General features: G+C 56.8%; 1 protein-coding gene and 1 long non-coding RNA gene across 2 annotated transcripts; both read right to left on the bottom strand.

Moving 5' to 3' along the window:
• Nucleotides 1-1,028: 1,028 nt before the first annotated feature.
• LOC142824027 (maestro heat-like repeat family member 5) lies at nucleotides 1,029-3,443 on the bottom strand. Its single transcript, XM_075915774.1, has 7 exons — nucleotides 3,341-3,443; nucleotides 2,977-3,072; nucleotides 2,707-2,811; nucleotides 2,182-2,317; nucleotides 1,858-1,952; nucleotides 1,457-1,609; nucleotides 1,029-1,100 (listed from the first exon to the last, which is right to left on the bottom strand). Exons 2-7 carry the CDS (start codon nucleotides 2,980-2,982, stop codon nucleotides 1,083-1,085), a joined length of 513 nt encoding a protein of 170 aa, XP_075771889.1. The 5' UTR covers nucleotides 2,983-3,072; nucleotides 3,341-3,443; the 3' UTR covers nucleotides 1,029-1,082.
• Nucleotides 3,444-4,167: 724 nt separating this feature from the next.
• Nucleotides 4,168-5,409, bottom strand: LOC142824032 (uncharacterized). Its single transcript, XR_012899087.1, has 3 exons — nucleotides 4,989-5,409; nucleotides 4,603-4,706; nucleotides 4,168-4,291 (listed from the first exon to the last, which is right to left on the bottom strand). It is a non-coding gene; the product is annotated as an uncharacterized LOC142824032 (long non-coding RNA).
• Between the last annotated feature and the right edge of the window lie 17,426 nt (nucleotides 5,410-22,835).

Below are 22,835 nucleotides of genomic sequence, written 5' to 3'. Positions count from 1 at the left end.
CCCCCGCCCGGCACAGCTATTCTGGCAAAGCCGCCAGCCATCACCACCACTGCCCTGCCTCTGTCCTGCTCCTCATCCCCGCCCCCACTCCTATCCCCTGCTCTCCTCCATCTCCTCCCCCTTCCCTTCTCCTGCCCCTCCCCATTTCCACCTGCCCTGCCCATCCCCGTCCTCTCCCTCCCCCCGTCTGTCCCCCTCTTATGTGAGGGCTTTGCTGGAAACGCCCCCCCCCCCCAAGCCAGGGAGATCTCCCCTCCGGGAACAATTCAGCCCCCCCCATCTCGCTCCCTCCACTCCACAGTATTTCCTCCATTCCCCACAGTTGAAAATTGAGCTCCCCCATCCCCTCAGGTGACAGTCGGGCTCCCCCATACGCAGCTGCCTAGGTAGGCACCTCCGCAGCCAGAGCCAGCCCCTGGCGCCCACGTCCCCTCCCCGACTGCCTGTCCCAGGCGACCACCTGAACCTGCGTCCCCCATTCCCTCAGATCACAGCTCCCTCCCTGACCCTGCACCCCCCGACACCCCTCCCCCAGGCCAGACTCCTCTCTGGCACCCGCACCCCCTCCCCCAAACCCTCTGCTCCCCCTTCACCCAGGTCACAGCTCCCTCCCTGACCCTGCACCCCCCCGACACCCCTCCCCCAGGCCAGACTCCTCTCTGGCACCCGCACCCCCTCCCCCAAACCTTCTGCTCCCCCTTCACCCAGGTCACAGCTCCCTCCCTGACCCTGCACCCCTCTAGAGCCCCTCCCCCAGGCCAGAGTCCTCTCCTGCGCCCATACCCCCTCCTGGACCCTGCACCCCTATCCACCGCCCCAGATCATACCCCCCCCCTGCACCCAGGCTCCACCCCTAAGCTCCCTTCTGCACCCAACCACCCCGTCCCAGACCCCAAAGCCCTCGGTAGAAATGTGGCCCTTGATCAGTTGCCAAAATGGCCCCCCCATTACAAATTATTGACCAAGCCTGATCCAAATGTTTTTTGAAACATTGTTTAATGAGAATGTAAATACAATTCAATACAATTGGGAGGGTTGGGGGGAGGGGGACGCAGCTGCTGGCTCCTCAGCTCTTGCTGCTCTCACTGGGTGTCTTCCTGCTGCAAGGGAAGCAGAATCCGTCACATTCATCCCTGGGGACTCAGGGGAACTGGCCCCCCAGCATTTCCACCCTCCTCCCCCCTGCTCTCTGGTCACCCCCCGTCAGGCCCGCAGGGTGAGCTCCTGACCCCCCCCCCCCAGAGCTCCTGACACCTCGGCCCCCTCCCGCCTCCTAGGACAGTTTCTGTGTTCAGAGCCTCCCCCACCCCCAGGGACGCTCGCAGGGGCAGGAGGGATTCTGCCAGCAGGGACGTGGGGTGGGGGCAGCCTGAGGAAAGGGGCGGGGGACTCCCTGAGGGGATGGGAAGGAGACCCTGGCCCTGCCCCACTCTCCTGATCTGCTCCGGCTGCTCACCATGTATTCCAGGAGCTGATGGGCCTGCCCATGCAGGGCGTGGGCCAGGACCAGCCCGGCCTGGCTGGGGCGCCGCAGGGGGGAGCGGGCAGCGAGCAGAGCCTTGTCCAAAAAGCAGTTCTCCTGCTCTGCTGTGAAGAGCTGCCCAAAGACCTGAAATCAAGAGCACAGGAGGTTTCAGCTGACGGCCCAGAGCCCGGCCCCAACTCCTGGGGCTAAAACAGCTTCCTCCTCCCCCAAACTCCCTTCCAGACCCTGCACCCAGACGCTCTCCTCACCCGGCACCCCAACCCCTGCCCCAGGTCACAGCTTCCTCCTGCCCCCAAGACCCTCCTACCCCCACGAGGGCCCCAGCCAGCCCCACCCCCGAGCCCTGCCCTGCCCTGGCAGCGCGTCCTTACCTCTCCCACCCGCACGCTGTTGCTGTGAGCCAGGACCCATCTTTCTTTGTAGTAGTGTCTGCACCACAGGTCCTCTGCCTGGTGGATGTTGAGGCCTGCAAGAGACACAACAGGGTCATTCTGCTGGCAGGTCTGAGCCCTTCCCCTCCCACGGGTCCCTGCAGGCATCCCTGGGCAAATGGAGGGGCACAGGGGGCAGAAGGGGAACACAGAGGGACGCATCCCCCCTTGGGCCAGTCTGGGGGAAAAGGGCTGGGTCCCCTCCCCCCGCCGCCGGCACCCTCAGGGTGTCCCTGGGGCCCAGGTCCCGGCTGGGTTCCTTACCCCTGTGGTGCAGGAGGAGTTGATACAGGCTGTGCACCCCCTCCCGGGCCAGCCGGCTGACGTCTTCGGATGGGTCCGAAATAAAAAGGCCCAGCTGGGCCACGTGGTGACCCATCCTCGGCCAGTCGGCGGAGTTCTGAGGGGAGAGAAGAGGGGGGGTCCCTCAGCATCCTGGGGCTGCACGTCCCATGCAAACGGCCGCCGAGGCGGGTCTGAGCTCGGGGGACGGACAGAGACACCTCCCGGGGCGAGGCGGGGCCGGCCTTGCGAGGAGACAACCCAGAGCAATGGCCCCGACTGAAGGGTCACTCCGGGGGTGGAACAAGGGGATCCACTGATGGCCACTCCCCAGTCCCCAGGCCCAGTCCCTCAAGAGCCCCCCTGAAGGGCCCAGGGTCGCCCCTCCCCGGGGAAAGGAGAACGCGGCCCATTCCCGGCCCATTCCCGGCCCTGCCTCTGCCTCCCGGGGACGCTCCCAGCCCCGCGCCCTGCAGCCCCAGACCCCCCGGCTCCGAGGTCACTTACGTCAAACCCCGGGAGGGTGGTGGCGACTCCCAGCAGGGCCGTGGTGCTGCCAAGGGCCCTGGCTCGCTCCTGGGGCAGGCGGGACTCCAGCCACGGGCTCAGGTGCTGGGGGGGAAAGAGGCAGGTCAGGACCCGTAGGGAGGCGCCGGTTCTGGGCAGAGCCTGGGGCTCCTCTCGGACTGTGCCCCCCCGAGCCACTGACACTGCTCCTCTCTCGGCCCCCCCCCGAGGAAGCAGGGACAATGGCCCCGTCCCCCCCACGGGGCTCACCTCCATTATGAGCTGCAGCCGGGCGGTGTCTGGGGACTCGGCGAGGAGGCTCGCCAGTAGGGCCTGGAGGTCGTAGGGAAGGGCCCGGATGAACTGCTGCAAGACAAGGGGGAGCCCTGGGTCAGAGGGGGGTTGGGGGATCCAGGCCACCCGCTGGCTCCGGGGTGCAGCCTTGAGCAGGGTCTGAGCCGCCTCGCAGAGCAGGGAGGAGCCCAGGCTGGGCATGGAAGGGACGGGCCCCCCGGGAGAGCAACGGGAATCCTGGAGGGAAGGATCCAAACCTGCAGCTTCTTCCCTCCCTCTGCCCCCCCCCTCCTCTCTGGAGCTCCAGCCCAGCCCGGGAGCAGGGCCCGGAGGGACGTACCTGAGTGTGGATGGGCTCCTGCTGCCAGTCCCCAGACACTGTCTGTCCCACGGCCGCCGTCAGCAGGGGGCTCAGGAGCTGGGCCCGCAGGGGAGGCTGCAAGGTGCTGGCAGGAGAGAGGGGCCGAGACTGTTAATTCAGCAGCAGGAAACAGAGACTTTCCCACTCCCTGGCCAGGGGATCTGCTCTGGGGGGCGTCGGCGGGGGGGGGGGGGGGGTCGGTACCTGAGGCTGCAGGCGGCTTTGAGGCAGTCGGCCAAGACCAGCGGGGGGGGCGAGTCCTCCATGATCTCCTGGGAGACCCAAGGGGAAAAAGGGGCGTGTGAGGCTGGGCCCCCAAGAGACGCTCACGCGGCCAGCGCCCCCACCCAGCAGGATCCAACCCCACTGCCTCCCGCTGCCCTGTAGCCCCCCTGCCCGACACAGGGCCCCTCCCAGCACCCCCCTCCCAAACCGGGACCAGCTCAATCCTTGTCCCCAGGCCGTCTCCTGCCCCTCCCTGCCCTGGTTACCAGCCTCTGAACCTCCTCATCCCTGCTCCCCAGGCGCATCCCCAGCAGCCCGCTCGGCTCCCTTCCAGCCCCCCATGGCCCGGGGAGACCCCTCCCTGTCCCGAATCCCCCTTCCTGTCTGGCACCCCACACCTGCCCCATTTCTGTGTCCCTCCCTCCTCCAGCATCCCCACCCACCCCTCCCCATGTCCACCTCCAGTCCTCCTGGCTCCACCCATCCCGTTTCCAGCACCCCCACCCGCCGCCATGGCCCAGGCAGACCCCTGTCCACCCCACGTATCCCCTCCCCTCCTCCCGGCTGCCGCGACTCGCTTACAACGATCCTGGCCATCATGGTGTCCTTGCAGCAGCGCGGCGCCAGGGTGTCCTCGCCCCTTTGGAGGGCGGCGAGGCAGGCGAGGGGGATGGCCAAGAGGAACCGCTGCAGGGCGGCTGGGCTCTGCACCCCAGAGAGAGTCTGTGAGCCTGGGGCCTGCCTGCCCCCCACGGACAGCTGCAGGGCTCAGGTCTCCCAGGAGTGGAGGTGGGAGCTGCTGGTTGTCCAAGCACCCACACTCCCCCCCAACTGCTGCCTCAGGCTTGTGGGGGCCCAGCTGGTGCATGACAAGAGCCCCCAGCTTGGGGGGGCCAGGCCATGCAGGAGAAGGGGCCCCAGGGGGATCCCCAGGGACAAGCCCCTCCCGGAGGGGGGGACGTGCTGGGAAGGGGCCGGACAATCTCGGGTCCCCCCCGTGTGGAGAAGGTTCCTACCGTGTCCCGGGTGTGGAGCTGCTCTTCGATGTCGTAGATGGCCCCTTCCTCCACCCGGGAGTCCACCCGCTCCTGGCAGAGCTCCGCCGAGGCGCAGGGGGGCTCTGTGCGGGAGGGAAGGGACCAGGGTGACTCCAGCGGCCAGCAGGGGTCACGCGCCCCCATGTCAGGGACCCAGGGCAGGTTGGGCCCCACACACCCCTCGCAGGGACCCATCCCCCTTCCACCCTCACATCTGCCAACGCCCTCAGCAGAGCCCCCACCAGGAACAAGAGAGCCAAGCAGCCCCCGCCCCCATCCATTGCCCTGGCTGCGGGGCAGACACAGGGGCTGCCCCCCCGGGTACTGGGTGAGCCCCTGGGCCCAGCGTGTTCACGGCCCCTCACCTGGGTCTGAGCGGCTGCAGGAGGTGGCCCGGCTGCAGCTGGAGGCCCAGGCGCTGCTGCTGACGGATCTGGACCCACAGCTGCAGGGGCTGGTGCGGGGAGCGACGGGCTGGGGGCTCCCGGAGACTGGCAGGTCCCCGGGGGCCGGGCAGGGCGATGCCCCCTGGTGGTAATGGGGGCTGGGCTCCCGGGGCAGGTGTTTCTCTCCACAGAGGAGGCCCCGGAGCCACCCTACCCGGCTCCCCCGCTGGGCTGGGTCCCGCCTGCCCAGCCGCCTCTGGAGCCAGGTCCGGGGGGGCCTGGCCGGTGGGCGAGTCGCCCCGAGCTGGTGGGATCCAGCTTCCCCGCCCGCGGGGACGGAGAAGCTGCTCCCCACCGGCCCTGGGGCCATCTTCAGGGCTTTCTTGAACCACAGCCGAAAACGTTTGGCCATGCTGCAAATGAGGGGAGCAAAGGGGAGCTTGGGGCGCAGCCTGCAGAGCGAAATCCAGGGGTTCCAGCTCCCCAGAGCGACTGCCCCCAGCCCCCAAATGGCCCCTTGCTTATCGGTTCGGTCTTGCACAGGCACTGCAAGGACCTGAGGGTATGTCTACACTACCCCGCTAGTTCGAACTAGGAGGGTAATGTAGGCATACCGCACTTGCAAATGAAGCCCGGGATTTGAATTTCCCGGGCTTCATTTGCATAAGCGGGGAGCCGCCATTTTTAAAACCCCGCTCGTTCGAACCCCGTGCAGCGCGGCTACACGGGGCACGAACTAGGTAGTTCGAACTAGGCTTCCTAGTTCAAACTACCGTTACTCCTCATTCCACGAGTCTCCTGCCCATCAACAGCCCCTTCTTGGCCAATCAGGGGAGAATCTAAGGTGTGGGGGGTGGAGCGTTCTCCCCAAAGACACCGGCATAGACTTGTTCCAGCCCCACCTCCCCAGTCCCCACAATGGGGGCTGCATCCCCCACCCCACGGCTCCTGCAAACCACCCCCCGTCCTTCAGCTAGTCTGTTGGGTCCCAAGCTGGGGGAGGCAGCAAGGGAAGGTCACAGAGGAGGCAAGAACAGAGCAGAAATGTGGGGGGATGGAGGAAAAGGGAAACCAACCAGGAGAAAGCCCCAGTGGCGCTAAGGACGCAGCCCAGGTGAGGAATCACCTTCTGGCCCTTGACCGAGGGCTGGGCCTGCCTGGAACCCAGCCGGCCCCGGGCGGGATCCAACCCCTGGGGGCTCTTACCTTCGTCACAAAGGTGTCGGGATGTGGAACTCACAGAACGCGAACGAACCGTGAGGAGGAGACGCACCAGAGCTAAAGCAACCGGGGGTCTCCAAAGTCCCCTGGGCCCGCCCCCCGCTTTTATCAGCCTGAGATGTGGGTCCCTCTGTGAGGTCACCACCTCCCCACCTGCCCTTTGCCTTATATGCTGAGGGCTGCCCAAAGCCCCTGTGAGGTCACCGCCCCCCCCCCCCCCACCCTGCCAGGCAAATGTCCTGCCTCTGGCCACCCCCCTGGGAAGTTTGAGCCATTACTAGGGGTCCCTCCCCCTCCCTCATAGGCTGCTCCCTGCCCTACACTGCAGGCTTCTTGCACGAGAGCTGTTTCATGCCGGAGTTCTTGCGCAAAAGGTCTCATGCAAGAGTGCCTCCACCCTGCCATAGGCTTTTGCAGAAGAGCGTCCATGGCAGTGTGAACGCTCTCTTGTGCAAGAAAGCTCTGATGGTCATTTTAGCCATAAAAGTGTCTTGCTCAAGAAGCCCCTGATGCCCGTCCACGCTGCCTTCTTGCACAACAGCTCTTGCACAAAGGGGGCTTAGTCATCGTCGGGAGAGGAATAACTCCTGTGCAAGGAGCCCTGTTCTCTGATGCTTTACTGCAAATTTACTTCTGCAAGAACACACGTAGAGTGTAGACGCGCCACAAGTTTTTTCGCAAGAACACGCAAAAACAAGCCATGTGGATGTTTTCTTTTTAGGCAAAAGCCCCTTTTTGCACAAGATCGGTCGGCCTTTTTGCAGGCATAGGGATCTTGTGGGAAAAGGGGGTTTTTTGCACAAAAAGTAAACATCCACACGGCTTGGTTTTGCGCACAAACCCCGAGCACAAAAACGGATCGGCAGAAAATATGCAAATGACATTGCGTGTCATAGAGTCCCTCGTTAGCATATTTGTTGCCAAAAAAACTCGTTGTGTAGACGTAGCCTAGGAGAGAAGCGATCTCAGACACAAAGCCCTTCAGTAAGAGGGCATAGCCCTGGGGCGTGGTAGGAGACGTACGGCAGACATGGGAGGTCACTCTCCTAGCTATTTGGCACGGAGGAGGCCTCAGCTGGAGCACTGTGTCCAGATCTCAGGGCCATGCTTTAGGAGAGAGAGTCCAGAGGGGAACTATGAAAAGGGATTAGGGACGTTAGATATTCACTGAGTAGTCAATTAACCTCATGATTTCTTATCGGTTACTTGACTTTTCGATAGTCCCCAGGGGCCAGCTGTCTCAGTCCTGGCTCGCGCTGGGTCCGGGACCTACCCCCTCTGCGGCTCTGCATTTACAGTGTGTTAGGAGCCAGGCAGGCAGGCAGCCTCGCTCAGTTCCAGTTTGCACCAGGTCCAGAAGCTCAGACCCAGCCCCCAGGCAAGGGCTGCTGCCAGCTTGTGCTGCTGCCTCTGATACAGAGGCAGCAGTACGGAGTGCCAGGAGGGAACTGGTCTAAAAAGCACCTCCCCTTGCGACCTGGCTGCCTGTCATCCCACGCTGCTGCCTCCGTTTTTGGCGAGAGAGAGCCGCCTGTCTTGAGACACCGGTGGGGAGTCGGATTTTCAAAAGGCAGGTCTCTGTCCTTTGTGAGCCTTCCAAAGCGCTTCGGTGGGGGGAGGGGGCAGGAAGGCGGACGACACTCAGGAATTGTAGCACCCAAATCCACGGAGTGTTTCGCCAGCACCTCCTGCAACAGAGCCCAATCCCTGACAGGCTTTTAGGCAAGATAGATCATTTGAAAAAATGACAGACACAGGGTTTTCCGTCACCGCTCTCCCTTTCTTTTATTTCCCTGGGCTAACTGGCTTGTTCCTCTTTGGCTAAGGATGGAAGGGTATGTCTACACTACAATGTTAGTTCGAACTAACGGACGTTAGTTCGAACTAACATTCATAGCCGCTACACTAGCGCTCCGCTAGTTCGAATTTGAATCGAACTAGCGGAGCGCTTAGTTCGAACTAGGAAAACCTCATTTTACGAGGCTTAAGCCTAGTTCGAACTTACTAGTTCGAATTAAGGGCTGTGTAGCCCCTTAATTCGAACGAGTGGGAGGCTAGCCCTCCCCAAGTTTCCCTGGTGGCCACTCTGGCCAACACCAGGGAAACTCTATGCCCCCCTCCCGGCCCCGGACCCCTTAAAGGGGCACGGGCTGGCTACGGTGCCCGTGCCAGGTGCAAGCCTGCTAGCACCCAGCCAGCAGACCCTGCACCTGGCACGGCACAGAGCCACCCACCCGATGTCCCCCAGCCCACCCCCTCTTCCCGGGACCAGGCTGGCGGCTCCCGGAAGCTTGCCCGGGACCGCAAGAGGCGGGTACATTCCTGGGCTAGTGCGGACATCGTGGACCTCGTCCACGATCTCCGCACTAGGCACAGGAAAGTGGCCGTCTAGGGCAGGAGAGCTGCCAGCCTGGCCACCCAGGAGCAGGTTTGCATGAAAATCAAGGGGGTCCACTGAGACCCCCGACCCTGAGCCCTGAGCTTACAATGGCCGTCCTGGGTCAGACCAAAGGTCCATCTAGCCCAGTAGCCTGTCTGCCGACAGCGGCCAACCCTAGGGACCGTGGAGGGGATGGACCAAAGACAGTGACCAAGCCATTTGTCTCGTGCCATCCCTCTCCAGCCTTGCACAAACTTTGGGCAGGGACACCACTCCTACCCCCTGGCTAAGACTACTCCATGGACCCAACCTCCATGACTTGATCTCACTCCCCTTTCAACTCTGTTCTAGTTGTAGCCTTCACAGCCTCCTGCAGCAAGGAGTTCCACCGGTTAACTATTTGCTTTGTCAAGAAGAACAACTTTCTCTTACTAGTTTCAAGCCTCCTACCCAGTCCTTTCCTTTGGTGTCCTCTAGTCCTTCTTTATGGGAACTCAGGAAGAACTTTTCTGAATGCACCCTCTCCACCCAACCCCTGCTTTTAGAGACCTCTAGCCTGTCCCCCCTCCGTCTCCTCTTTTCTAAGCTGAACAGTCCCAGTCTCTGTAGCCTCTCTTCATTTGGGACCTGTTCCCAACCCCTTATCATGTTAGTTGCCCTCCCCTCTCCCAGCCTTAATCTTCCCCTCTCCCACCTCCTTTTCCCAGTCTCCCCCAGTTTTGTTCAATAAAGACAGAGTCAATGTTGGAAGAAACGTTATCTTTATTTTGTACATCAATAAGAAGGGGGGCTAGGGAAGGGTAAGTGGAAGGAGGTGAGGGAGGAATGGGGTACGAGCCCCCGATGGGGAGGACTGGGCTGGCTCTGCAGGCTTCTGGGGGTGGAAGCTCTCCTGCAGCCCCCCGATTGCCCCCTCTCCCCAGATGGCAGCCTGCGGCAAGTGCAGCCGGGCTGATGGCTGAGTGGTGTGATGTGCCCAGTGTGGGTACTCCGGGCACTCCAAGCCAGGACTGGTTTTCAAGCGGGGCACCCCTTAGAACTGTCTGTCCGGGGTGGGGGTCGGGACCCTTTAAGCGCAGCCCTCGGCTAGCCTGAGACTGCATCTCCACGCTCTAAGTCCTCCTCTGATGCTCTGCTGGCACTGCTTCCGGCCATCCTTAAGCCCTGTTCAGAGTCCACTCAATGTGGACTTGCTAGTTCGAATTAGCAAAACTAGTTTTTAGTTCTAGACGTGTTAGTTCGAATTAGCTTAGTTCGAACTAGCGCTGTAGTGTAGACATACCCGAAGAGAGGAGCCAGCAGGGGTAGAATGAATTGTGTACCAGGTCCTGGAAACAAGAGCATCTCCTCCAGATCACCCATCCACACCTGAACTGTTTAAAAGCTTGGCTGCCAATAAAGACACCTTAGCTCAGCAAATGCCAAGCCAGGCACCTGTGTTTGGACACGAGGGGTGCACAGGGATGTGAGAACCAGGAAGGCTGATCTGTGAATTCACCCCCCAACCGTCCCAGTACAAGACAGACGCTTGCGCCAACCAGCAGGGGTCACTGCTCCTCGGGTTTGGCTTGGACAAAGGTGCCCATCTGTTTGGTGTTCGCGTCTCGGAGCTGCGCCAGCTGCCTCTGGCCACGGCGGAGCAGATACTCGATGTGCATCACGTCGGCCCGGGGGATGCTGGTGTTCTTCCGGAACTCAGCCTGGATGCGAGGCAGGAATCCCGGCTTCTCCTGGCCGGTGCGCAGGAACTGCCTGTATAGGCTCAGGACGTGCTTCTGCAGCTTGCTATGCCGGGCCATGGTGCGCCTGGGGAGCCCTCCCGGGCCACGGGGGGGCCAGCGCCACGAGGCAGGGGCTGGAAGTGAACAGAGGCGGAGATGTTAGAGCAGCATCTCATTCCCAGACGCGCCTGTGCAGGCATTTCCATGCACTTTTCACCCCCACCTGCTAGGGTTACCAGATGGTTTAAAAAAAATACCGAACAGCAGGGGCCGGGGGGGGGGGGGGGGGGGGGGCGGGACTGGCTGGAAGAGAGGGGGTGGGGGGGAACCGGCCGCCGGGAAGCAGGGCTGGCTGGGAGGGGGCTGGAGGGAGCGGGGCTGGCCGGGGGGCAACCAGCCGTCAGGAAGCGGGTCTAGTTGGGTTGAGGACCAACAGGTGGGGGAACCGGCCGGCAGCGCTGCAGAGATGTACCAGAGCCTGGGTCGGATTCATCTTTGGTGGGCCCTGGCTCCTAGACCATAGACACACTCCCCCCCCCACCCCCCCGGAGCCCCTAGGGAAAATGGCACCCCGGCCCTGTGGACATGGTGCCCTCTCTGTTTCCCTTGGCCCCGTAGGCACTAAGCTCCACTCCTGCCGCCCAACTCCTACAAGGCCCGACGGATTTCTCTGTGGCCCCCGACCCAAAAAAGGATCCCCCCAGCCCTGTGTTAGGGGATACGAGGGAGTCTGGCTGGGACGTAAGTGCAAATAACTCTGCTCTTAGCAGCTCTGAACCGATGGGCTCTGCCCTGTGCCCCAACCAAGAACCCTAACATAAGAACGGCAGTACTGGGTAGCCTGTCTGCTGACAGTGGCCAGCACCAGGTGCCCCAAAGAGGGTTGACCAAAGACAATGATCAAGCGATTTGTCTCCTGCCATCCTTCTCCAGCCTTCCACAAACAGAGGCCAGGGACACTATTTCTATCTCCTGGCTAATGGCCTTTTATGGACCTAACCTCCGTGAAATTATCTAGCTTCTCTTTAAATCCTGTTATAGTCCTAGTCCGATGCCCCAGCCCTGACAGAAGAAAATCAAGGTGTGCTTGAAGTGCCACGCCCACCATCCCTTGGACCTCTGGGGCATTCGGCACATCCTGCTGGGTGAAAGGGCCGGTCACAGCTCCAGGGTCTGTCACACTTCAGGGCCTTTGGCAGCTCCTATTCACCGGGGTCAGGCAGATAATCGCCCCGAGCTTTCCCAGCACTTTTCAGCATCAGCTCTCAAAGGGGGGCAGCGTGACCCCCATGGGAGCAGGGGAATGTAAAAGAAGGAATGGGGCGGGGCAGGGGAGGCAGCTAATGGCTTCTCCTAATTCAGTGGTCCCCAACCATTTGAGGTTTCCCAGCGCCAAGGGGTGTGGCTGTTTGCCCGCAGGGCGCCCTGGCGCGGGGACCCCCATTGTGCACCTGGGGGCGGGGACCCCCCCATAGCCACATTGCCGGGCGGGGCCCCCCCATAGCCACATTCCCAGGGCCGCCCCCCCCCCCCACAAGCACCGCACGCCCAGGGCCGGGCCCCCCCCCAAGCACCGCGCGCCCGGGGCCGGCGCTCTCCAAGCGCTGTGCGCCCAGGGCTGGCGCACCCTGCAAGTGCCGCGCGCCCGGGGCCTGCGCTCCCCCCATGCACTACGTGGCCAAAGCGCGGGCAGCCAATCTGCGGCGCCCCCGGGGCCGGCGCTCACCGTGCACCATGCGCCCGGGGCCAGCTCCGGCACCGCACATGCGCCACGTGCCTGGGACCAGGCCAGCCCTGAGCAATTGGCGGGCGCATACAAATGCGGGCACCGTGTTGGGGACCACTGTCCTAATGTTAGCAGTGGGGACACCAAGTTCGGAAGTGAATGGTTAACCAGTAAGCCGGTTATGGTTAACCAGTGGGGGCTGGAGCAGCCCTCCACCAGCCATAGGCACAGGGCACTCTGGCACACCACGGGTAGGGTTGCTCAGCAGTCACAGCAGTGTGCCACGGGGGTAGGTGTTGGGGCTGCTCCAAGTCCATCTTTAACACGTTCTACGTGTCCCATTTAATCGGTTAACTGGTTCAACATATTGTTTAACTGGTTAGCTAATTAAATGAGATTTTACATCCCTGGCACCAAGGTGGCTAAAAGTAGGGTTGAACTGGGACTAGAAATTCCAGGATTTTGACTTTTTTTTCTGATCTCACACAGTTCTGCAAATAAATTTACATTTTGTTTAGATTTTAACTATTTTTAAATGTATTACGGTGGATTACGGAAGATAAACTTTAAAGAGAACAAAGAGTCATTTCAGGAATGGAAAACTACATTTTAATGTTCTGAAATGGTGGAGTTTTCCCCTTCCAAACAAAAGGTCACTAAAATCAGTGTTTTCCAATGGAAAAACACCCCCTCTGAAAACTTCCTTCCAGCTCTAGTTAAAACGGACGTATTTTGAAGTGTATAATCAACCTCTGGAACTCACTGCAAAAGGATATTAATGATGGCGAAGGAAAGGGGAGGGAATCAGAGAATCATAGAGCTGGAAGAGACCTCAGAAGGTCATCAAATCCAGCCCCCTGCTCTAGGCAGGACCAATCCCAACTAAATCAACCCGGCCAGGGCTTTGTCAAGCTGAGACTTAAACACCCGCTGTGTACAGCCTGTCTGATCCTTTCTGGGGAAGCATGGGTGGGAAGAAAGAATTAGACAGGGTTAGACAAACCCGTAGGTCTTGGTTGACTTCGTCCTGCTTCAGGGCAGGGCGCTAAACTTGGGGACTGCTCTAGTCAGACCAACATTTCAATCAATCTTGTCAAGAAACAGGCAAAAAAAAAACCCCAACCCAAAGCAGGGAGAAACACGTTCTTTGGTTTGTAAACACAGACACAGAGAACAGCTCCTTCCGCTGGGGGGGTGGGAATAAAGAAAATAATCCCCTCGCCCCCTCCCCTTCCTATTTGGTCCTAAAGGATGAAGATTTGTGCAGGCTGCGGGGGCAGGACTAATACTCAGGGAATGGGGAGCATGGGGGAGAAGGGGGCAGCTTGCTTACAATCCAGGGGGAACCCCGTGTCTCGGGGCTGGCCCAGCACAGGCAGGATTTCTGCAGCGCAGGGGGACACGAGGTGAAACAAGCAGCGACTCGGCCGATTGGGGCTTGTTATTGTAGGGTCGCATTGAAGCAGACACTGGCACCAGCGTCGCCTCCAAGAGCGAGGGGAGCGCGCGGCCTGGTAACCCCGGACAGACCTGGACCTGGACCCCCCTGCGCTGGGGGGCCAGGAGTCACCGCCCCCCGCCCCTCACCTCCGCCTCCTGCCTGCTCGCAGCTCCAGGGCCCGCGGCAGCAGCTGTGCCAGCCGGCTCCGAATGTTGAAACACCAGTAACATTAGCCCTCGCTTCCCATTGGCTGGAGGGCCCCAGGGGCGGGCGCAGGAAAGGGGAAGCTCCGCCCTTCGAGGGCCACGTGGGCCGGCAGTGGAAGTTGCAAGTCAGCTGGAGGAGAGAGGGGCCCGGCCCGGCCTGCGCACGTGGCTTTCACCGCAGCGCTCACCTGCCCTCACGCCCCACGCTCCTGCTTTTCCCTCCCTGCGTTGTTCGACCCAACCCTCACCCAGGCATCCACCCAGTTCACCCCGATTCTCACCCCTTTTTAAACTTGTTCCTAAGAAACCCCGATCGGTTCCTGGGAAATTCCCAACAACTCTTATCAGTGCTGCCTGTTACATACCAGCTGGGTTTTCCCTTTGATATTTACATACCCCCTGCCTCCTTTTTTCGCCCCTCCCATTTTTTCCTCCCCTGTTCATTTTGGTTCTGGACATACAACACTCCAGTCGTCTGAAGAAGTGGGCTATGCCCAGGAAAGCTCATGATCCCATTGACACGGTTTGTTAATCTTTAAGGTGACTATATGTTGTGTTTTAAGTTTTTCCTGTTACAGACTCACTCAGCTACCCCTCTGAAACTCGTGGGCTCTGTCTACACTGCAGGCTTCTTGCACAAGAACTGTTTTGCAGAAGAGTTCTTGTGCAAAAGGTCTTCCATACGAGCGCGTCCACACTGCCATGTGCTTTTGCAGAAGAGATGTGCTTTTGCACAAGAGCATCCATGGCAGTGTCGACACTCTCTTGCACAAGAAAGCTCTGATGGCCATTTTAGCCGTAGGGGTTTTTTGCGCAATAATTCATGTTGCCTGTCTACACTGCCGCCTTCTGGAAGAGCTCTTGTGCAAGAGGGCTTATTCCTCGTGGGGAGAGGAATAACTCTTCCGGAAGAAGCCCTGTTTGCTGATGCTGTACTGTAATACTTGTGCAAAAACACGCACGCAGTGTAGACACTCTGCAAGTTTTTGCGCAAGAACAGCTGTTCTTGTGCAAAAAGCCTGCAGTGTAGACATAGCCTTAGGGGGCAACCCCAACAGTCATTACTAACAAGGAGTCCTGTGACACCTTGAAGATTTATTTGGGCATCAGCTGTTGCGGAGGAAAAGCAGGTCCAAGTGTTTTTTACCCCTGGAAGCGGATGCCCAAATACACGTGTTAGTCTTTAAGGTGCCCCAGGGTGCCTCTGTTTAAACAAGTGGAAGAGAAGGGCCTGTGTGCACCTCATAGGATGCCAGGCTAGACTGAAGATCACAATGGCCCTCTCTGGCCTGGAAGTTAATGAATGGTTACATCTGGCCAGGCTGCCTCTCTTTATGCTTGCATTAACTAACTGGGTTATTTGCAGGTGTTGTACTCAGTCCAGCTGTGTCGGAGCGCCTGCTGCTGGAGGAGAACGCAAAAGTTCTGTTACCTGGTTTGTAAGTCTGGAGCCTTCTCTACTGCATGAGGTACAAGCCACCTGGCTCTTCGCTAAAGTTGCAGAGCCGAGTCACTATCGCTGGATGTGGTCTCCGTGCCCAGAGTCCCCAGAGACCACAAACCAGATAAGATTCGAAATCGCCCAAGCAGATTTTTTGCGTAACAACATGCAATAATAGTTGCCAGCGAACAGACTCAGCGCTGCGCCGCTACACTTTATGGAAGCCGTGGCAATGTCCTAACACCCACTGAGCACCATCCAGTGCCCCCACACAGTCAGCTGGTGAACACCATTTGAGGTGAACTTTTATACATTCCTGATGTATCAGGTTGCTACCCCCTGTTACCTGGTTACCGTCCCTTACCTTGCAGAAGGGGGCTTACTTCCTAGTCTTCATACTGTCAACTTACTATCTGTTATGCTGTCAACTTTGACCTGGTCCTGAACATAGGTCGGTATGTACTTTATTTGTGGGAGGTAAATGGTACCAAGATGTTCCTTAGGACAATCCACAGAACTACAGACCGGTCAGCCTCACATCACTCCCCGGAAAAATCAGGGAGGGGATCCTCAAGGAATCCATTTTGAAGCACTTAGAATAAGGAAAGGGATCAGGAGCAGTCAGCATGGATTCACCAAGGGCAAGTCATGCTTGACCAACCTGATTGCTTTCTATGACGAGGTAACTGGCTCTGTGGACATGGGGAATTCAGTGGATGTGATATACCTGGACTTATTCTTGCCAGCAAGTTAAGGAAGTATGGATTGGATTAATGGACTGTAAGATGGATAGAAATCGGGCTAGACTGTTGGGCTCAATGGGTAGTGATCAACAGCTCGATGTCGGCCTGGCGGTCAGTTTCAAGCAGAGTACCTCAAAGACCGGTTCTACGGTCGGTTTTGTTCAACATCTTTATTAATGACTGGATGAGGGGATGGATTGCACCCTCAGCAAGTTTGCCTATGTCACTAAGCTAGGGGGAAAGGTAGATACATTGGACGGTAGGGTATATGGTGCAGAGTGTCCAAGACATATTGGAGGATTGGGCCAAAAGAAATCTGATGAGGTTCAACAAGGACAAGTGCAGAGTCCTGCACTTGAATGGAAGAATCCCAAGAATTGTTATAGGCTGGGACCGACTGGCTAAGTAGCAGTTCTGCAGAAAAGGACCTGGGGGTTACAGTGGATGAGAAGCTGGAGATGAGTCAACAGTGTGCCCTTGTAGCCAAGAAGGCTAATGGCATATTAGGGTGCATTAGGAGGAACATTGCCAGCAGATCTAGGGAAGTGATTATTCCCCTTTATTGGGATGTGGTGAGGCCACGTCTGGAGTATTGTGTCCAGTTCTGGGCCCCTCACTACAGGAAGGATGTGGACGCATTGGAGAGGGTCCAGTGGAGGGCAACAAAAATTATTAGGAGGCTGGAGCACATGACTTAGGAGAGGCTGAGGGAGTTGGGCTTGTTTAGTCTGCAGAAGAATGACGGGGGATTTGATAGCAGCCTTTAACTATCTGAAGGGAGGTTCCAAAGAGGATGGAGAGAGGCTGTTCACAGTGGTGACGATGGCAGAACGAGGAGTGATGGTCTCAAGGTGCAGTGGGGGAGGTGTAGGTTGGATATTAGGAAAAACTCTTTCCCTAAGAGAATGGGGAAGCACTGGAATGGGCTAACTAGGGAGATGGTGGAATCTCCATCCCTAGAGGTTTTTAAGTCCTGGTTTGACACAGACCTGGTTGGGATGATTGAGTTGGGATTGGTCCTGCTTTTGGGCAGGGGGCTGCACTCGATGACTCCTGAGGTCTCTTCCAGCCCTGGGATTCTATGATTCTAAGGCAAGGGACTTCTTTTATTTGAGAGCCCCAATTCCTTCAACAGCAGTATAGGTCTAATCCATGGAGCTCCTGAAGAGCAGCTCTGCATCCCTTTCTATGGCAGCCCAACTGTCCTTGGAACTGGTCAGACCAGTGTGACATCCCCCTGTGTAGGCATAATGAGCTAACGTGTCCTTCACTCCCATGCACCAACTTTGCCACTTATCAACTATGTTTTTAATTTGTTCGAAGGGAAAGCTGAATGAAGCCAAAATTAATGAGTGTTTTAACTTGTAACAAAATACAGGACTGTGTAGCACTTTAAAGACTAACAAGATGATTTATTAGATGATGAGCTTTCGTGGGCCAGACCCACTTCCTCAGATCCACTATTTGATCTGAGGAAGTGGGTCTGGCCCACGAAAGCTCATCATCTAATAAACCATCTTGTTAGTCTTTAAAGTGCTACATAGTCCTGTATTTCGTTTCAGCTACACCAGACTAACACGGCTACATTTCTATCACTGTTCTAACTTGTGTTTCTGTTCCCAGGAAATGTTGAAACGGTAGATTCCTAGGGACTGTCAAGTAGAAAGATTGACCCAAATTAGTTACTTGTTTACTTTCTTTGGCTCCACTGGAATCTTACAACAGGGATTAACTAGCTCCATTCATATCTATAATTAACACAAACACAAAATCTATGTTTAGTGACAGGTAAGGTTTCCTGAGCACATGTCTAACAATCCAGACATTTAAAATCAGAAGTTAGTGGAAGGAGGCTGAAAAAGGTGAGGCTTTCGAGAGAAAAATTGCCCGAGAAAGGGTTATTTTGAACTCCAATTTACTCTGTATCAACCCATTTTTCCATTAAACCAACCTAAAGTACTATAAATAGGACTCAAAGTTTATGTCCTATGTTTTAGTTTTTGTCATAAACACCACAAGAAAAAAATATAAAGCAAATGGGAAAAAAGGGAGGATGCGAGTTATGAAAAAGCAAACAGTTGATAGGAGAAGCTAAAATTGGGGGAAAAAATCTATAACCAGTAACATAAAGGATAATTAGGAAATGTTTAAATATATCGGGAACAAAAGAAATCAGAGGAATGGTAAAGATCCATTACTGTATAAGGCTGGTCAAATTGCCAATCATGATGAAAAAAAGAAACTTCAGCAACCTGCTTGGAATTTAATGCGTTGAACTACACACAAGCCATAAAGATTGGATGTCTTTCTAAAACATATGTGGTAGCTCAACCGAGGGATGTTAAATTGCGCTTAATCAGCTAATCCAGTAGTTGGTGGAATTTCCATCGACTACTCAATTAGTCAATAAGGGTATGTCTACATTAGCTCGTTAATTTGAGCTAGGTAGGCAAAGCAGGCAACCGGAGTTGTAAATGAAGCCCGGGATTTAAATAGCCCAGGCTTTATTTGCATGTTCCCGTCCGGTCGCCATTTTGAAATTCCACTAGCCCGAAGTAACTGCCGCGCGGCTATAGAATGAGATGTAACAGTTAATTCGAACTAAGGACTTAGTTCGAGTTACCGTTTCATTGCCACATGTAGCTGGCAGGAAGGGACCTCGAGAGGTCGAGTCCAGTCCCCTGCCCTCATGGCAGGACCCAGTACTGTCTAGACGAGTGTTTCTTAAACTTTTTAAGACCGAGGAACACCAAACAATTTTTTTTTAATGAGGATTTTTTGTTGACTCCTGAGGTCTCTTCCAGCCCTAGGATTCTATAAATGTGCTTGGTACCTGTGCCTGGACCTTTATGCTTGATCTGGCTTATACTATTTCTCTTTCCTGCCTGCGGTTCCACTGAGCCAAAGTCTTGCTTCCTAGATTTCAGGCCTGTTGCTGTTTTTATGTTACCGGCCTTTATTCGGGCCTGCTGATTTTATGTTACCAACCCGCAACTTACTACAGAGGCAACTGAGTCCCAAAAAGGAGGAGCAGCTTGTTCAAAAACACAGCAAGCCAGTGGCAGCGCTAGGAATAGGACCCGTATGTCCCAACTCCCTGTCCCCTGCTGTACTAACCAGACCAAAATACTTTGACCACCAGGGTCTGAAGCCCCACAGACAGGGGCCACGGATGGGGAGGGGGAGAGGCAAAGGGGGCAGTTGTCTCGGGAGCTGATGATTTAAAAGGGTCCAGGCCTCTGGGTCACTGTATCGACTATTATGGCAGCCGCCACTGCCAGAGACCCGGGCAAATGAAATCAATCCTAGAGCTCTGTCTGGTGCAAGGTGGGTGGCGCTAAGGCCTGATTGGCCCTCGCCTTGCCCCTCCTACCTTTAGCTTTGCCCCTTTGAGGGGGTCTAGAGCCTTGCCCCTTTGAGGGGGTCTTGAGCCGACCCCCTCCCATACATTACCCAGGGCCCGACAACGTCTGTCACCAGCCCCGTTGACATGAATGTGCCCCAAATCCCTCAGACCCAGTACAGTCTCCCCCTCCTCCCCCCCCCGGATCCTTAATTCTTCTCTTGTCATCTGATTGCTTCAAGCATTGTTACAGGCTGGGGACCGACTGGCTAAGCAGCAGTTCAGCAGAAAAGGACCTGGGGATTCCAGTGGATGAGAAGCCGGAGATGAGTCAACAGGGTGGCCTTGTAGCCAAGAAGGCTAATGGCATATTAGGGGGCATTAGGAGGAGCATTGCCTGCAGATCCAGAGAAGTGATTATTCCCCTTTATTCGGCTCTGGTGAGGCCACATCTGGAGTATTGTGTCCAGTTCTGGGCCCCCAACTACAGGAAGGATGGGGACGCATTGGAGGGGGTCCAGGGGAGCTTGACCAAAATGATTCGGGGTATGGAGCACATGACCTATGAGGAGAAACTGGGGGATTTGGGTTTGTTTAGCCTGCAGAAGCAAAGAGTGAGGGGGGATTTGATAGCAGCCTTCAACTTCCTGAAGGGAGGTTCCAAAGAGGATGGAGAGAGGCTGTTCTCAGTAGTGAGGGATGGCAGAACACGGAACAGTGGTCTCAGGTTACAGCGGGGGAGGTCTAGGTTGGATATTAAGAAAAACTATTTCCCTAGGAGGGTGGGGAAGCACTGGGCTGGGTTCCCTAGGGAGGTGGTGGAATCTCCATCCCTAGAGGTGTTTAAGTCTCCGTTTGACAAAGCCCTGGCTGGGATGATTGAGTTGGGATTGGTCCTGCCTTGGGCAGGGGGCTGGACTTGATGACTCCTGAGGTCTTTTCCAACTCTAGGATTCTATGATTCATCCGTGCGATGTCACTGGAGACGCAGGGAGGTACACTGTGGGCGAAAGCCCCGATCTTGCTTCTGGTTTTGTACAGGCGGCCGTGAAAGTAACTTTACAGTTTCTCACAGACACGAGTTATCTCTTTTCCCAAAGATCTTCCCTGGAGCTGTTCAGAGAGAGCTTGCTCCCTCTCGCCACAGTCTCTCTTAAGGCAACCATGTTCTTCAGAGCCTCTGGCCTGACGTGGAACGGGACGGGGGACACCACAGAAGAGGCCAAATTCGCCGGGGGAAACACTCCAAGGAAATGGATGCTAAAGAGGGTCCATTCGCCAAGACTCATGTGCAGGGCCTCTTTGATTTCAGTGCTGTCACTGTAGACCAGCGCGCGCCCGTTGAGATTATGGTCCCTGAGCCTCTGTTTGTACAGCGGGACGTTTTCCTCCTTCAAGCCGATTGTGTCCATCTGGAAGAGAAGTGGGAGCACCCGTTAGTGCCGTGCATCTACTGAACAGGTCGCCAAACACGTTTTTAGGAAGGGTCCGCTATAGCTCCCGAGAGGAACCTGTCTGGGCTTGCTCAGATTCTAGCAAACAAGGCGGGCCGGCCGGCTGTGGGGCCAGGTATGGTACCCGGCACACCCCACTGCCGTGTGCTTGGATTCTGCTAGGGGCACCGCTGAGCAAGTTGGCACGGCAGGGGAAATAGCATGCTCTCTGCAGGCAAAAGCTAGCAATGCAGGGACCACTGGAGGGGTGTGTTGAAATGAAGAGGGAAGGTTTCCTGACCCTGCTTGTAGGCTGGAGGGAAGCATGCAGTCAGCCTGACGGGGGTGGAGTTGGGCCTCTCGACCTAAGGCTATATCTACACTGCGGGCCTTTGCAGGCAGAGAGTATGCTAATGAAGCACTCGTTAGCAACTTCTTGGCACTCATTAGCATGCTCTCTGCAGGCAAATGCTAGCAGTGTAGACATAGCCTCAGGGTTCTTGTGTGTTATTCTGGATAAGGGGTATTACGCTGCAGGCCTCCAGCAAGAGTATTTATGTTTTTGCCTCTCTTCTCTCTGGAGTGCATAACAGACAGCTACGGGTCTCCCAGTCTTAAAACCGACCAGTCACTTCAGAGCGTAAAGGATGAACGCGGGGAGAGCCAGCCAATGGCTTCGGGGTTGGAGGAAAGAGCTCCAAGGAACCGAGTTGTTCCAAGAAGAAATGTTTTGTGCAAACCAAGAGTCAGGAGCAGCAGAAAGTGGGGGAACTAGCAGAACCCGGACTGTGGCCTTGCCCCCTACATCACCCTTTCCCCCTCATCCTCACTCTGCCCATTCCCCCTCATGTGCCCCCCCTACTCCTGAGGCCTCAAACCCACACTGTGCCTTCCCCGAAAGCCCCCATCCCACACCGCCTGTTCCCCTCAACATCCTACCCCCACTAGTTCTCGCTCCTCTCCCTCCAGTTATGCACCAGTTATGTGGGACAGTTTTCTCCCAGCTCTGGGGCCCGTAGTCAGGGCTGTCCCTAGGCCCATGGGAAATATGTAGCTGCATAGGGCACCGGAAAATTTGGGCACCAAATTTTTGAGTTCCCCAATGCAGCAGCCATGTGTTCTTGTATGTCTGAGGATATGCCTCTGCCGGTTCGTCTCTGGGGACGCTCTGTCCTGTCTGCTGCAGGGCTTTTCCCTTCGCCCTCCCCCACGTGCTCCTCTCAGCTGGCAGTGTAATCCACACGCCTAGTGTGTGTGGTTCACTGTCCCTTCGTGTGGCAATTGGACCTCTTACAGCCAGAGATAAGAACAAGGGAGCTCTACATCCTAAGCTGGGAGCCAGCTGCCTTCATGGCTCCAGCTGTCGAGGCCTCTAGGGGTGTGTCTAAACTACATGGCTCCATCGATGGAGCCATGTAGATGAGGCTGATCGGCAGAGGGAAATGAAGCCGCGATTTAAATAATCGCGGCTTCATTTAAATTTAAATGGCTGCCGCGCTCTGCCGACCAGCTGATGATCAGCTGTTTGTCGGCAGATCGGGGCAGTGTGGACGCTCCCGTCGACATGAAAGCCCTTTGTCGACCTCCCCCTGATGCCTCGTGGGATGAGGTTTACCGGGGAGGTGGACAAAGGGCTTTCACGTCGACGGGGAAGCGTCCAGACTGCCCCGATCTGCCGACAAACAGCTGATCATCAGCTGGTCGGCAGAGCGCAGCAGCCATTTAAATTTAAATGAAGCCACGATTATTTAAATCGCAGCTTCATTTCCCTCTGCCAATCAGCCTCATCTACATGGCTCCGTCGACGGAGCCATGTAGTTTAGACACACTCCTAGAGGGCCTAGGTTCAAATCTGCTACGGGGTTCAAATCAGCAGCAGCAGCAAGCTAGCAAGCAGAGAGGATCTGCAACTCTGCTCTAGTTCCTGAGCCCTGCTTGGGGTAGGGAGGTAGTAGGAACGACCAGACCTCCAGCAGAAGCTGCATGAGGGGAAAAGGCCCAGGCAATCCTGCAGAAGGGCCCTCAATTATTCAGGGCCCCACGATTTGCAAAGATGGCTCTGCCTGTAGCCATCATCTGTGGGCAGCTGCTGTCACATGAATGACATGCTTCTTGCGATGAAGAGGCATGGACATTCTATCGACAGCTGGCCCTGCTCGAAGGAAGGAAAC

This window comes from Pelodiscus sinensis, unplaced genomic scaffold (genome assembly GCF_049634645.1).
Source record: "Pelodiscus sinensis isolate JC-2024 unplaced genomic scaffold, ASM4963464v1 ctg37, whole genome shotgun sequence".
NCBI lineage: Eukaryota > Metazoa > Chordata > Testudines > Trionychidae > Pelodiscus > Pelodiscus sinensis.
The sequence above is the reverse complement of the archived record's forward strand: the minus strand, read 5'-3'. Positions and strand labels throughout refer to the sequence as shown.

Bases quoted from the DNA above. Each gene is read 5' to 3' on its own strand.
- LOC142824027 (XM_075915774.1), bottom strand. The intron at 1,953-2,181 runs GTAAGGAACCCA...TGTCTCTTGCAG, and splicing joins ACTCCTCCTGCACCACAGGG to GCCTCAACATCCACCAGGCA. The intron at 1,610-1,857 runs GTAAGGACGCGC...TCTTGATTTCAG, and splicing joins ACAGCGTGCGGGTGGGAGAG to GTCTTTGGGCAGCTCTTCAC.